The following is a 16,486-nucleotide window of genomic DNA, read 5'->3' as shown; positions in this document are numbered from 1 at the left end:
ATTTTTTATGTTTTTGAATTATACTTTTTCAAATTCGAACTTTTTTTATAAATGTTTTTTTAAAATTCTTTTATGAATATTTTTTCAAATTCTTTTTTTTAATAGAAAATTATTTTTGAAACTATTTTTTAAAATTTTTAAATTTTTTGAATTTTTAAGTATTATTTATATATTTATTAGAAACCTAAATTTTATAATCCAAAACCCTACCATATCCTTCAATTCTAAACCATAAGTCTAGATTAGTTAACGTTAGAGTTATAAATTTCTTTTATCCTTAATTCAAAGTGAATGTAAAAGTGGTTAATGTAAACATGAAAAATGGTACTATGAATGTAATATTTTTGGCAATTTCACAAAAAAAAAATATATGAATAATTTCAATTTGATTATTATATAGGTATATTTATGTAAAATTTTACTTAGAATATTAAAAACACGAATAAAAATTTAAATGAACGTATGTTATTCTATAAAAAAAATTATAAATAAACGCAATGCATATTAAACTTAAGATGGTCACTTTATTAAAAAAATGTGTTTTGAAATTGTTGATCAAAATCAAAATTTCTTTTAATAAAATAACTAGATTTTTATCCGCGCAACCGCGCGGTTGTTTGTTTTCATTTTTCTACTCACAAATTATTGTTTTAGAACATCATCATATACTTAAATGTTTATATAACTATTTCAAATACAGTAATTTTATAATTTATATGTTATAATTAATTAATTGTTTAAAACTGTATGTATTTGTCACTTCTTATGATATATTTATCTTATTGTAATTGCATTTAATTATTAAGCAAATTAATACATTCATGAGAAAAAATATTTGAAAATTATTTTGTATTTAATTTATGCTAAATTCTGAGTCGTCTTTCAAAGTTGTATTTCTTTTTACTAATTTTTTAAGCTTATTTATTTTAGATAATATATTATTGTATATACAAAAGTCTAAGATATGTCAATTTTTAGACATGTATTATATAGTTTTCTAATTTTAAGCCGCTCTATCATCATATTATATTTTTAAAATAAATAGTTTATATTTATGAAAGTAAATTTTATAAATTTATCAGTTGAATATACTATTATCATATTTATTTTTCATTTTATCAACGATAACTTAAAATATATTTATTTTATCAGTTGAATACATTAAGTTATTGTTAAAATATTTTTAGATAGATTTATTAGAATTATTAAAATATAATATATAAATATATATTATATTTAAAGTGAAAATATATTATGATTAAATTAGTTACAAAGATTTTATATTATTAACTTTAAAGAAATACATGTTAATTTTTATACATGTATTATATTGTTTGCTAATGTTAACCCATCTTTCCACATATTATATTTTATTTTTGAACATAAATATTTATACTTACGAAAATAAAATATATAAATTTAATATAATTTTATTATATGTAGCTTAATATAATAATTTATTTTAATATGATTGATTATGATTATATAATAGATAAAATATTCTAAAGTTTTTTATTCTCCATTTTATAAATGATAATTGAATATATTTATGTATAATAATATTTCAAACTAATTTTAAAATTAGTGAAAATATTTAAATGTAATTTCGAAAATGAAGATCTTGTAAAAATCGTTTAAAACAGATTTGTTAGAGTTTTAAAATAAATATATATATATATTTAAAATAAAAAGATATCAAAAGATATTATGATTAAAGTATTTTAAAGATTTTATGTATTATTAGTCTTAATAAAATATATTTGATAAGATTTCTAAGTGATGGTCCAAATTAAAAAAAAAATCAAAAAATAAAAGAAATTATAACTTCTATTTTAATATATAAGATATTTATTTTGTCCGTAATATTAACGTATGTTTTTTTTTTCTTTTTTGGTCAAAAAATATTAACCTATGTCTAATTGTGTGTGATATACGGTTCATGTAAATAGTAATCAAATTTCAAATAAGTAGAAAGTACAAACCTTTTTCATTCATCATGTTGAGAAATCTCAGAGGTAGATTTCATCCCTTCTGGAGCAACGCCACCACCAAGGTGCGATACTCCACTTGTTCAGCGGATGATTCACACGAACAATCCTCCTATGTTCCTCTCACTGATCACCCGAACTTACCCGAATCTCCCAACGTCTCCGTCTCTCGAGACACCAGAGATTACATCTCCGCGATCCTTACCTGCAAAAACGTGTCAGAGGTTGGGAAAATCCACGCGCGAGCAATCGTCAATGGCTTCTTACAAGACCTTACCGTCGCAAACAAGCTCCTTTACATATACTCTCAACTCAGAGCCATAGCTGATGCAGAGACTCTGTTCGATGAAATGAGCGTTAAGGATCCCGTCTCCTGGAGCGTTATGGTTGGTGGGTTTGCGAAAACTAACGATTTCGTCAATAGTTTGCGGGTTTTCAGAGAGATTCTTCGATCAAGTTTGAATCTTGATAACTACACGTTGCCTATAATTATTAGGGTTTGCAGAGAGAAGAGAGATGTTGTGGTAGGTAGATTGATTCATAAAGTAGCGTTGAAGTCTGGCATGGATTTGGACTGTTATGTTTGTGCTGCGCTTGTTGATATGTACGCGAAATGTGGAGAGATTGATGATGCATGTAAGCTGTTCGATGAAATGCCTAAGAGAGACCTTGTGACTTGGACCGTGATGATTGGTGCGTGTGCTGATTCAGGGAAGCCTGATGAATCGTGGGTTTTGTTCGAAAGGATGAGGAATGAAGGGATTGTCCCTGATAGAGCTGCTGTTGTCACCATCGTTAACGCGTGTGCTAAGCTTGGAGCTTTGCACAAGGCGGTGATACTTCATGATTACATCCGCTTGATGAATTTTCCTGTTGGTGTGGTTCTTGGAACAGCTTTGATTGATATGCATGCGAAATGTGGGAACCTTGATGCTGCGAGAGAGATGTTTGATTCGATGAAGGACAGAAATGTTATCTCGTGGAGTGCGATGATTGCAGCGTACGGGTATCACGGGAAAGCAACTAAGGCTCTTGAGCTTTTTGATGTGATGGTTGGAGATGGAAGGTTACCTCCTAATGAGATCACTTTTGTTTCTCTGCTTAATGCTTGCAGCCACGCAGGGTTTGTCAAAGAGGGTCTCGAGATTTTTGATTTGATGACAAAGTACGGCGTTAGGCCAAACGTGAAACACTATACTTGTATGATCGATCTCTTGGGTCGAGCTGGTAGGCTCACTGAGGCTAGTGGGATGATTGAAACCATGTCTATTCAAAAAGATGAAACTTTATGGGGTTCCTTTCTCGGAGCTTGCAGGATCCATAAGAATGTAGAAATGGCAGAGAAGGCTGCTATGTTCTTGCTTGAGCTACAGCCACAAAACCCAGGTCACTACATTTTACTCTCTAACATTTATGCAAACGACGGTAAGTGGGAGGAGGTTGCTAAAGTTAGGAACTTGATGAACCAACGAGGTTTAAAGAAAGTCCCCGGTTATACTTGGATTGAAGCTAATAACAGAACACATAGGTTCAAGGTTGGGGACAGGACTCATCCTAAGTCTAAAGAGATATATGATGCTCTCAGGGACTTGACTGAGAAGCTTGAAGAGGCGGGTTTTGTCCCTGATACAAACTTTGTGTTGCATGATGTCGATGAAGAGGTTAAAGTCGGGATGTTATCTTTACATAGCGAAAAGCTAGCGTTAGCGTTTGGTTTGATTGCGACTCCTGAAGGTAGTCTCTTAAGAATCACGAAGAATCTCAGAGTATGTGGTGACTGCCATAGCTTTTTCAAGTTTGCATCATTGGTTACAAAGCGAGAGATTATTGTAAGAGATGCAAATCGGTTTCATTGCTTCAAAGAAGGTTCTTGCTCATGTGGAGACTATTGGTAACTTCAACTTGTTCCTTCTTGTAACAAGGTTAGTTGAATCTTGACACCATGGTTAAATCCCGATGAAATTATATTTGATATATCTTGAATTAAAGACAATACTCTGTTCAACTCATCAGCAATCTGCCATTGATGTGGCTTCTTAACCGCCAAGAACAGTTCTTTGAAATCATATGCAAAGATAATCCTATGGAAATATAGGTTTGTCGCCCATAAAAATATAGTAAATATCGCATAGTCAAGGGTCACTATGTTAGAGAAAGCTCTTCGACTATGAATTACCACCATTCCTCTCTAATTTTACATTTTTTTTATTTATTTATTTACAAAGCGATCTGTAAATAAATAAAAAATTGTAAAATGAAAATCAAACTGAAATAAATAGCTGTAGAATTTTCTTACACCAATGAATGCTTCAAATATTATTTATGCGTTACTATTGCTTGTATTCATCAATATAAGCACTAATACCATCAATAGCGTCCATGCATCTCACAAAATTTTCAAGAAATTGCAATCTAAGTCAATGTTCTTGGAAGTAGTGAACTATCTTCACAGAACCGGCTTTCACTTTCAACCTCCCCGACTTTGGATCAACGGTAGGTACATTGTCACAACTTATTTGTAGTTCATATTTATTTGGTCGTCATACTATTTTCAGAATTATTGACTAGAAGTCTAAAGACCCTGTATATTATAGTAGAAATCAAAAGAGTTTATTCTGTTAAGCTCAATTTCTTAAAGATATATATTTTACCAGAATACACACGTCGAAGATATTGTTTCTAGGAGAAAAAATGTGATAATGTATGTGGTTGTACTCTTTTTTCTTATCATGGTTTTTATCCCATTGAATTTTTCCGTGACAAAATTTTAACGATGCAACAGAAAACACATAAACTCTAGACACCCAAAGGAGATATTATAATTTCAAAGATAAAAATCTATTACCGTTTTGGAGTCTATGAGATCAAGAGAATCAAAGAAAATGATCAAGTCGTAGGAAGATTCATGAACCGCATAAGAATAGAGATGTATGTGTCTTACATGTTCATTCAAGTGACAACTTATCAATTTAACAAGGCGTTACACACTGCCACCAGGGGCGGACCCACCCTTCGAGAGGGTGTGGCATGTGCCACATACTAAATGTCTAATATAAAGAAAGAAACATATTGATGTTGTCAGCTCTGATGGTTTGATGGCTAAAAGGTGCCACATCCAACCCATGTTCCAGCACCCTGAGTGTTTTTTTTTTCAAATTATTTTTTACTTTAATGTATTTACTCACATTAATATAAAATACGTTTCCTTTTCTTCCTTTTAGATCTAATAGTCCTTTCTTCTTCTTTGTTTTTTTGCTATATAATGGAAAAAGATTTATTTTTCTTCTTTTGCGTTGATATTAGCTTTTACCTTTTCCAAAAGAAATATTTTTATTTGTTTTATTTTATTAACTTTATTTTAATACATATTAAAATAACCAATAAAAAGTATTTGATATAAAAATATGTTTATCTTATTAATTGACTCAAGTTTTTTAAAGTGATTTTTTTAAAAAAATAATTATTCTTTACAAAATTTTAATTATATATTAATAAATTGAATTATTATTTAAATTATAATATATATATATATACGATAAGATTTTATAAATATATAATGTGCCACACATTAAAATATTTTCTGGATCCGCCCCTGACTGCCACATCCAAAAAGTCAGTTCATCTTATCAGATTATATCGCCTCAAAGGTCTCAACCTATACATGAGAGGAAATCATTTCGTGCTGTACTTTTTTCCCCTAAACCATAATTTTTTCCATTGAAATTTTTGATAAATTTTTTAATGAGGCAACATCTACGACATTTAAAAGCATTTTAGTATAATGAACATCAAAAAAAACTGTTCTGAATATTGTGTGATATTCCTTATAGAACGTGTTAGATTTACTTGATTGTCAAGTTTACTTTTTCTCCAAGTTATACTTAGTTCTAAAGCTATTGTAATCCTATATAAATGATTCATTATTCATGGAATAAAATACGCCGAATCTTTTATTGGTTGCTGATTTTTTAGCTAGGAATATTCGATCTTTTCACAGATCTCTTTGTTTTATTAGTTGTTCTATTCCGGTCTGTTTACCCAGACCACTTCATGTTTGAGTAATAAAATAGCTGTTTGTTGCAAAAAAAAAAAAAAAAAGATACACCGAATCATTTTCTCTTTTTTACTTATAACACTTTCTCATCTTTTAGCTTCTTTTTCTTTGACTATTCATTATTTTATTGGCTTTTAGAGAAATCCATGTAAAAGTGAACCTATCAAGTGCTCTAAAATACTTCGAGGTGTCTCGCTAAAAAGTGAGGAAACTATAGTTATTAGTTAACACCGTAAATTGAGTTCTCCTCACGATCTGATGGTCCGTAAACGTCCAAGTAAACAAAATGAGCAATCATAAAATTGAAATTTTTTTTTTTTTTTTTGGTCTAAATGTTAAGATTTATAACCATTTTCTGAGTTTTACATGTTGTGAAAAACACAACTTATTACAAAAAAGAAAAGGGGAGAGACGAAGAGAGTAACGAACAGGGAGCGATCATCATACAACAAAGAGAGAGAGAGAGAGGGAGATTAACTATATGGTGAGACAATCCATAAATACAGCTCGAGAAGGGAGGGAGAAGGAGCAGCCACAGCTGGGAGCGACAGCAACCTATCTCGCATAGCACGATCCACCACCCTAAAGAATGCCTCTTGAGTCATCGAAACATCTCTGAAGATTCTGGCATTCCGCTCGCGCCATAGGTGATAGATAATAACTTGATTCAACAGTTTCAGCACAGCTACCGCCCGCGAAGCATGAGTTCCCCGCAATTGATCACAATGAGCCACCACTGCTGCAACGGAGGAAGGGATAGACGCCAAGAACCTGCCACAAAAATGATTCCAAACGACAGCAGCAAACGAACACTCAAAGAAAAGATGGGAATGAGATTCATCAGCATTAGAACATAGCACACAACCTGGTGGAAGAGATATTCCCCAAGAGATCAATCTATCTCGTGTTGGAAGTCTTTTTAGAAAAACAGTCCAAGTAATGAACGAACAACGGGGTATCTCCTCCTTAAACCAAACCACTGAGTCCACCGGACCATCGGATTTGGAGTACGCAACCTCTCCCAAGTAACTGGAGAAGAGAAAGAAGCACCAAAGCCACCCGATTGCAGTCGCCACAAGTGGACGTCACTACCATTAGCGGCACATGGAACTTCCATACTGGTTAGTACAACTTGAAGCGTTTCAGCATATTCAGAGCGAGCAGGTGGTAAGTGCCAGTGGCCATCACGAACCCCTTGCGAAACAGTAGCATTGATGGGGATCCTAAGGGACGCAGGCCCTGAGGTTCCGAAGAGAAGATACAGAGGACCCAAATCATTCCAAAAATCGAACCAGAACAGAGCTGTATTCCCATCACGAATGTCGCAACGGAGGTAGTGCTGAAGCTGTTGTCTCAAATCTAGCATACTTCGAACAGTTCTCGAGAACCTCGGCGAGTCATTTACAAGCCAAATGCTTCTCCCACCAAATCTGTTACTTTGCAGCCAGGGAACCCATAAGGACCCAGAGGCCGTGAAGAAGAGCCACACCCTCTTCAATCTGAAGACCATCTCGAAATCTTCAAGCTTTCTAAGACCAAGGCCACCCTCCTTCTTAGGTTTACATATATCAGCCCAGGATACACGTGCTCCCGCCGCAGAAGAGGTGTTATTCCTCCATAAAAAACCAGAACAGAGAGAATCAATTTTAGCATAGAACCATTTGGGAAGAACAAAAATCGAACTCCAGAAGTTGACCATTCCATAAATAACCGAAGATATCATCTGAACCTTTCCAGCAAACGACAGAAACTTAACCGTCCAGGAATGAAGTTTAGAAGTTATACGGTCCAAAAAAGGTTGCAAAGTAGCAGCGGAGATCCTCTTGGGACTTAAAGGTAGACCTAAGTATCTTGTTGGGAAGTCACCACGCTTGAAACCTGAGAGATCAGTAAGGACAAATGCTTGGATTTCTGTGTAGCCTCCATAAAAAATCTCAGATTTTGATTCATTAGTATCTAACCCTGACCAATCCTTGAAGTTAAGCATTACACCCTGTATACCCGCCGTAGACTCAGATGAGCCATCAGAAAAAACGAGTAGATCATCCGCAAACAGAAGATGGGTAAGCTTAGGCGATGCACAGAGTGGGTGAAGCTTAAAAGCTCCATCAGCCTCAGCCTTGTTCAGCAAAAGAGATAGTACTTCCATCAGCATAATGAACAAGTAAGGAGAAATAGAATCGCCTTGACGGAGGCCCTTCCTACCCTCAAAGAACCCCGCTAATTCTCCATTAATGGAGACAGAAAAGCGTGGAGAGGAGATACACTCAGTGACCCAAGTGATAAACATAGGAGGGAACTGCTGTGCTTGCAAAACCTTTATCACAAAGTCCCAACAGACAGTATCAAATGCCTTGCGGATATCTATTTTCAGCATAGCGCTCATGAGACAAGAGGATTTGTTATAATCCTTGATGAGTTCAGTTGCTAACAAAACGTTCTCCCCAAGGCTGCGTCCTTTCAGGAAAGCTGCCTGATTTGGACTTACACACTTCGACAAGATAGGCTTTAGGCGATTTGCGATGATCTTGGAAATGAGCTTGTAGACAATGTTACAACAGCTTATGGGTCTGTAGTCACCCAGCGAGCAAGCCTGAGGCTTCTTAGGAATTAAAGAAATAGCTGTAGTATTCATGTCCTTGAGCAAACGTCCATTCCTAAAAAACTCACAAACTGCCTTGATGATATCCCCGCCCACAGTATCCCAAGAGGCACGAATAAACTCAACAGAAAAGCCATCTGGTCCCGGGCTTTTATTCAGAGGCATAGAGAATAAAGTTGCTTTAACTTCAGCTGCAGTAACCTCCCGCTTTAAGTAATTCTGTTGAAGCTCGGAGCAACGAAAAGGTAGAAGATTACGAAGCTCATCCGCAGTGGCCGGAGAGAGGGGTAGATCAGTTGACCCGAGGATCCCTTGAAAATAATCTGCAGCATGCCCTTTAATGTCGTCCATTCCATAAAGCAAATTATCATTGGCATCTTTGAGGAAATGAATGTGATTTCTTGAGGCATGATTAGAGACTACACGATGGTAAAACGGAGTGTTGCGATCTCCAAGACCGGCCCATCTAACTCTTGATCGCTGTTTATAATATTTCTCTTCAGCCTTCAGCAGAATGTTTAATTTGTCCCGCTCTAAATGCTCTTCCCGCGCCGTAGACTCTTCAGGTAAGGTAAGTAAACGCCGCTGTAAGTCATCCACCCTTTCTTTCTGAGCTTTAACTCTCTGAGAAATACCACTGAAGTTACGCTTGTTGAGTTTACGCAGTGGTCTCTTCAATAACTTCAGGGAGCGAACCAGTTTAAACTGATCCGTACCCATAATATGCTCACAATTCCAAGCTCCACTAACTGTCTCAGCATACTCCGGATGATCTAAAACATGATGAAAGAATTTGAAAGGTTTGATAACCTGGCGTCTGATGGCGGGCATACGAAATAGGCAGGGAGCATGATCAGATTGAGAAGGATCCAGATAGTCCGCAAACGAGTCAGGGAAGGAAGAAGACCAAGACTGGTTAATAAAAGTGTGATCAATCTTTGTGGAGATTGGATTATCATCCTGACAGTTTCTCCAAGTAAAGGGCAACCCTTTTGCTTGAGCTTCAAATAGTTGAGCATCCTGCAAACCAAGATTCGCTTCATCCATTCCAGAGTCGTCAGTACGCGAAGTGAGATGATTGGAGTGGTGGGATGAACGCAGCATCTGATTGAAATCACCCAGGACACACCACAGAAATACTGATACCGGAGTTGTAGCCTGTAAATCCACGAGATTGACCCATAGACTCCTCCGATCCTCCAACAAGTTGAAACCATAAACAAAAGTGACCGTGAAGGTAATGTTCTCAGACAGGAGTGTGACTCCGCAGGTGACTGATTGAGCTGATGCATGGTAGATAAACATTGTAACCCTCGGATCCCAGACAACAACAATACGACCTGAATCATTTGCCTCATAGTTTCCATAATAGTTCCAATCCCTCGGAATAGCTCTCAAAATTCTCTCTTTATTATTCTCCAAAATATGAGTCTCCAAAAAAGCTCCAAAATAAGGCCTATGGATATTAATCCAATCTTTGGTCATGGTGTGGCGTCTTTCACTATTCAGTCCACGAACATTCCACGCAAAAAAACACATATCTATATTTTAGTTGTGTTTGGTGACCCTGCGGCCACACTTCCTGTTTTTAACCAGGACGAAGGGGTTGTCTGGATCCTCCGTTGGATCACTGTTGTCACCTAATTCTGTATCTGCTGGGGCAGACATCATCTGAGAAGTATACTCCACCACCGTTCCAAGAGCAGAGCCAGGAGCAGAAACCGACGGACCCTCGCTGTCATCCTTATGAAGATCCTCAACATCCTGATGATGAAAAACCATAGAGACCGGGTCAGAGACCGTATCATCAATTTCTGAGGTAGCCAGCACGAACCCTTCAGACGTAGGCATAGTAACCCTATGGAGGTCAGACTCCTCTATGCCCTCATGATGTACCACCACAGGCGGTTCAGAGACCGTAGCATCGACTGCAGTTTCAGTCAGTCCTTCTTGACAAATTTCACCCTCCTCTAAAATCTCTGCATCACCAAACCGAGTAGATACTGCCGGGTCTTGCACAAGGACATCAATGCCACTTCGCTCACCAGCAACCTCTTCATCATTAGCACGGACCACCGGAACATAACGAGTAACCACCTTCTCCTTAAGCTTATCTCTAGACCGTCCAGGCCTTGATTTAGATCTTTTCCTTGACGTTTCAGGAACGAACTTCCTATTACTCTGTTGTCCATATGAACCAACAGAGACTCCAAAAGTGCATCTATCTGTCTTATGACCGAAACGCTGACACGCATCACATTTGATTGGAAGCCAAGGATATGAAACATCAATTTGAACCTCCCTACCATTTGAGAAACCTGAGACTATCTTCTGAGGCAGTGGGGCAGTAAGGTCAACCCTGACATAAAGTTTTGCAACTTCGAAGTTTTCCTTGCGTTCCGTTTCAGGAGCTAGGGACTCTGGTTTGCCAAGAGCTGTTGCTATACGGCTCAAACTCTCCTTGTTAAACAATAGATAGGGAACATTCCGCATCTCAACTGGAATTATTGCGCTTGTAAGCGGAGGTTCTTCAGGAGAGTAGTCGGGAGACCAGGGAGCCACAAACATAGGCAGACCACCAATATTCCAACAGGTCCGCGATAGAAGAGTCTTTGGATTGTTGACCCGTAGAAGATACATACCCTGTCCAAGATTATGAACAAAGATCCTAGGGCCAGTTCTTGCCCACACTGCATTAACCACCCCAATAATCTTTCCCATGGTGGGATAATCACCATGGAAACGAGCATAGATGAAGTCTTTGAATTCCAGCTTCGCAGCCTCGATGTTCTCGTCTGGAATCAGGACAAAAGGGACACCGGAAACATGTTCCGAAGGAGAACCCATCTCTTGAAGCTGAGCAGAACTCCTAAGAAGCGCAGCATAATTCCTCTCAGGACTGATTGTATCCCCAGCAGAATTGGGAGGAATAAATTTTTGAGGAGAAGCCCCAATCAACGGCAACATACCACCATCGGCGGAGCTTCCGAGCAGAACAGATCGAGATTCAGCAGAGCCGTTTGAAACCTCCGACAAAGGAGGAAAATCAGGTACCAGGGTAGAAGAAGAAACCCCCAGCGATGGCAGTAGAGCACCACCAGAGCCGGAGCTAACAACTAGAGCGGATCCAGATCCAGATAAGGTAGGAAAAGTAGCCGGGGAAGAATTTGTCGGAGGGTGCGAAGACCCAGATACAGCTACGCCTAGACCGGCGAGAGAGATCGACTTGTTCTTCCTCATGCCCATTCCACCACTCCTTCTGGAAGCACGCGCTAGATGGAGGACTTTAAAAGACAGAGCCAGAGGCGGACGAGGTTTCTTTTTCTTGACGAGCATCGGAACATCAGAGAACACAGAGTAGCAGAAGAGAGGGGGCTGAGAGTTCTCACCGGAGAGCGTGATGCCCACCGACGGCGGATCTAGAGCACGGAGCCTTATCACCTTGACAGTCGCACTTTCCTAGAGAGAGAAAGAGCCGTTGATTCGACAATTTAAATTGAAATTTTTCATATCTAATCCACCGAACATTGTCATCTCAAACTCGTAGCATGGCTTGTTCGCCAACCCATCTCATCAATGGCGTCTCTAAGAATTCAGTCCATTAGTATGTTTTCTTCCAAGTTTCTATACTCAATCTACGTTACTTGAAGTAAACCAAACCTGTGGTTGTTGGATTATGATCAGGGTATGGCCTTTATTTCACGGCATGAAGTACCTTGGCAGAAAGTGCACTCATCCATGTCCTCTATCACTTTTGGCAACTGCTTCCTTTGTTGAGAAATAAAACAGTTTTCTATTATCCCAAGTTCCAAAGACGCTAATACAGAGATTGTTTAAACTTGATCTGCTCCTGGTGTGAAGGATGAACAAGAGTCTATTCTGAATAAAAAGAACCTGCCGTTTAAAGAAAAAGATGGTTTTGCCAGTTTGTAATTAGTTTAAAAAAAACGTTTCAGTATTGCAATTATAAGTTCATCAACCACTAACTAAAGATTTGGAAACTAAGACTTGGCAAATAGTTGCAAACAAAATCCAAGACAATGTTTATGAGAATAGCAGCAAGATAAATATGTTAAGAGTTGAGACTACAACATATAGTTAATCAAAAACTCAATTTCAATATCTGAAAACAAAATGAAACAGAAAGAGATGGAGAGAGCTGAATATAGAGATGACTCCATAAAAAGAACTCAAAGCCTCATTCCCCTTCTTCCACTCTTTCGGCGAGTACTGTCTGTCCGTTGGGATTGGGGTCACATCCTCTGTGTTCAAAATCAATAACAATGTTAGATATTTGTTCTCATTCTAAGATGCAATAACAATAAAATTACTCGAGATGAAGAATTTGTTTTTATTTACCAATGCGACCAATTTTCATGCCAGAACGCGCAAGGGCTCTGACTGCAGAGTGAGCACCAGGACCAGGGGTCTTGGTCTTGTTACCACAAGTTGCATGAAGCTTCACATGCATCGCAGTGATTCCAAGTTCCTGAAAACACACAAAATCGATTACAATTACAAAAAAAAAATGATTTACAAAACCATAAGCTTGGAGAAGCATATTCTCTAGGCTCTTATACCTTGCATCGCTGAGCAACATCGTGTGCAGCAAGCATAGCAGCATAAGGTGCGGACCCATCTCTGTCGGCTGTCAGCTTCATCCCACCTATACATAACATAAAATACAACAATTTAAAAGGCAATGGGTATATTTCAATCAAGAACAATGCAAATTCCCATAACAGATAATAACGATCGAGTTTCCTCAAAGATTAGAAGCCTCATAAGAATAGAGTCTAACAACACCGAATTTAAAGAGGAACTTAATAGCAGCCAAATACGAAGTCAAGGAAATCAATTTTATATCAAAGACTACATTAAAGTTCTCAAGTGTGATGAGAATAGAAACAATTCATCTTAGAGAGTGCACGGACCATATTAGAAAAAATAAAACAATCCATTCTAAATTATAGATAAGCTAAATCATATCACTAGAGAGAGATGCATGTAGATGCTTACTAGTGATACGAACAAGTGTCTCACGTCCAGACAAATCAGTCACGTGCTGAAAAATTGAAGATTTACAAAATTTCAGCAAAAAAAAAAAATTACTTTGGTCAAAAATGAAAGAACAAGGGTAGGGTTAGGTTACAGACGATTAAAGTGTCGTTGAAAGAAGCAGAGATGTGGACAACACCAAAGACTTGCTCGCCATCACGAACAGCTGGACCAAGAGTCACTGTCTCTTCCTTTGGCTCTCTCGTCTTTCTCCTCGACTACACCATAAATTTCACACCAAAACGTACATCACACGGTTTTTGTAACATCTTAAACACTTGTTAGAGAATCGATACTTCAAGTGCTAAATTGCAAATCCAAATCACCGGAAAATTTCATATAATCTCAGAAAAAGATTCTCATTTTGTCAGAGAGACTGACTCAGAGCTATAATTACTAAAAATCCAAATAACATAACATCTAAACCTATAATACGATTTCGAAACTGTGGATTCTCTATTTGAATGTAAATCGGAACGATAAAAGTTCTTTCAATAACTAAATTTAAGAAACCAAAAACAGCAAGTTCCAGACAAAGCTTACCATGGTTTCGAAAGGAAAAAGTGCAGAATCTAGGGTTTCTTCTTGCTTAGTTTTTGGTAGCTAAAGGAATCATAATTGGCTTAATAGTCTAAACTTCCGTTAGGGTTCAGAGTTGTGATTTTATGGCCGTACAGGATAACTGAGATCCAATATATCTAGGCCCAACATTTTACGCCCATTAAGTTGAACAAAGTCTATTGTTATATAATTTTTATTTATACGTTTTTTTTTTAAAAACTATCATTTTGAATATAAAATAAGTTATGATAATGTACGTTTTATAATTTTCAGTGTTTTTTAAATAATTTATTTGAAACTTTTATATTTGGTGAAAAGATATTCTGATGAAATTATAATTTTCACATGCTAACATAGGTTTGGCCTTTCAGTATTCTGTACGGTTCATTAGATTTTGTTTCTTCGATCCAGAGATATAGTCAATGTTCCGTTATTTATGAAATTCATTTTGGTTTATAAAATTATTAGGTTCCCGCTTTTCATGTCAGTGCTTATGTTAACATATTGTTTTTTAGATTTTCAATTTATAATGAGATTTTATTTGATTTTTAGTGTTTTACTAATTATGATTTGTAAATTATTTTAGCATTTATTGAATTTTTTAAACAAAAAGAATATTTGTCGGAACTTTCGCTCATACTATTTGAATAAATTGTGTGTTATAAATTAATAAAGTATTATATTTATAACAGAATTTTACTTGAGTTTCATATCTTATCATATCAAATAATTTACTTTGAATAATTTAGAGTGAACCAAACATAATTTAACCAAAATAACTTAAATGTAGTGTAACAATTAATAATCTGGATATTAACATAACCAAACTGCGTACAAATATTTTCTGAAAATTGTTTTTTTCTTTAAAGACTAAAACCAAAAGAAGTAAATAAATCCTTTAATATTTTTAGTGTTGGCTGTATTGAATTAATTTCATTCTCAGTTTTCATATAGTAACAACGATAACATCGTAAAGCATATATAATTAACAATTAAATGGAACAAAACAATATGTTAGCCTTAGCCCAAAACAATTAAAGAATGAGATAGCCCAAAACATTGTTACGGTGTGAAACTAGTTCTCTCGCTCCTCACCATTTCCTGCAGGTGATCAGTAGGAAGGACCATAGCGGAACTAGTGTAGATTGGATATTTTTTGCTAATCACTTGTTTCAAGATATAAGAATGTATGTTTTTCTTTCGTTTGTGTCAATGGACCTTATGTATAATATTTTGGGCTTGTAAACTTCATATCATATTTTTTTCTTCGAGACGTGTTGAATCTGATATTAGGATTGTCCAACCTAACACAACTCTATGACTTGACATATGCTTTTCTCGTGGATGCCATGACTAGCGCAATTCGCGTGACCAACTTGACATGACGAAAGAAAAGGCAGTGTAGAGAGAGAAGCAGAGAAGAGAGAGAAAGTATATGGATATGCGGAGAAGAATAGAGAGAATGACACACACCCGTCTATTTATAAGAAGCAGAGCACAGATCTCTAGAGGCGTCATCATTAGGTCTAAACGGGCTATTAGAACCCACGAAACCGCTAAAGTTCATCCTCCACTCTTCGCGACGTTTCCACTTCTAGGGGAAAACCGGAAATCGGTTAGAGGCAAACCGAATATTCGAATAATCGGTTAAGACGAACCATATTTGATTCGCGATTGATAGTTGAACCAAACCATAAGGAAACCCGGCGACAGACCGCGATACTGCTGCCCCTACTCACGGTCCCGATTGCATAGTTGCTGCATAGTCGATAGGGCCATCATCGAACTCCAACAGAGTCTCCGATTTTCTAAACCTAGCTCGAAAAATTCACTAAGATCGACTACGCTTATCATGAGTGAACTAAGGGGGACAAACTGTAGGAGATGAATTACATCTTTCCACAAAGCCCATCATATAGGAGACTTGATCCGCTAAGCCGGCCCAAGAAACCGGATCAAGTTGACGGCTCCCGACTAAGCGACGACTGGAGCTCAGCCCTCCGCTCGACGCCTCAGAGAAGTGCTCCAAATCGGCCCATGAGAGATTGCTCGGCCCCAACGTCCAATCCGACCACAACATGCCCATTAGGTCAGACATACCTAAAATTGGGAACAAAACGGCAGCTATAAAGGGAAGGAGAGAGGAAGCCGAACATACACACACTCATTTGATAGCTAGAATTAGAGTTTTATTCTTTTAGATTCTCGCCGATTTGTATTTTT

General features: G+C 37.0%; 1 protein-coding gene and 1 pseudogene across 1 annotated transcript; one reads left to right on the top strand and one right to left on the bottom strand.

Moving 5' to 3' along the window:
- Positions 1–1,996: 1,996 nt before the first annotated feature.
- Positions 1,997–3,883, top strand: LOC103868369 (pentatricopeptide repeat-containing protein At2g33760-like). Its single transcript, XM_009146476.2, has one exon. The coding sequence runs from the start codon at positions 1,997–1,999 to the stop codon at positions 3,881–3,883; it is 1,887 nt and encodes a 628-aa protein (XP_009144724.1).
- An 8,732-nt stretch (positions 3,884–12,615) lies between these two features.
- Positions 12,616–16,409, bottom strand: LOC103868368 (annotated as a pseudogene).
- Between the last annotated feature and the right edge of the window lie 77 nt (positions 16,410–16,486).

This window comes from Brassica rapa, chromosome A05 (assembly GCF_000309985.2).
Source record: "Brassica rapa cultivar Chiifu-401-42 chromosome A05, CAAS_Brap_v3.01, whole genome shotgun sequence".
Taxonomy (NCBI): domain Eukaryota; kingdom Viridiplantae; phylum Streptophyta; class Magnoliopsida; order Brassicales; family Brassicaceae; genus Brassica; species Brassica rapa.
Note: the sequence above shows the minus strand (reverse complement) of the source record. Positions and strands in the feature narration are given on the sequence as shown.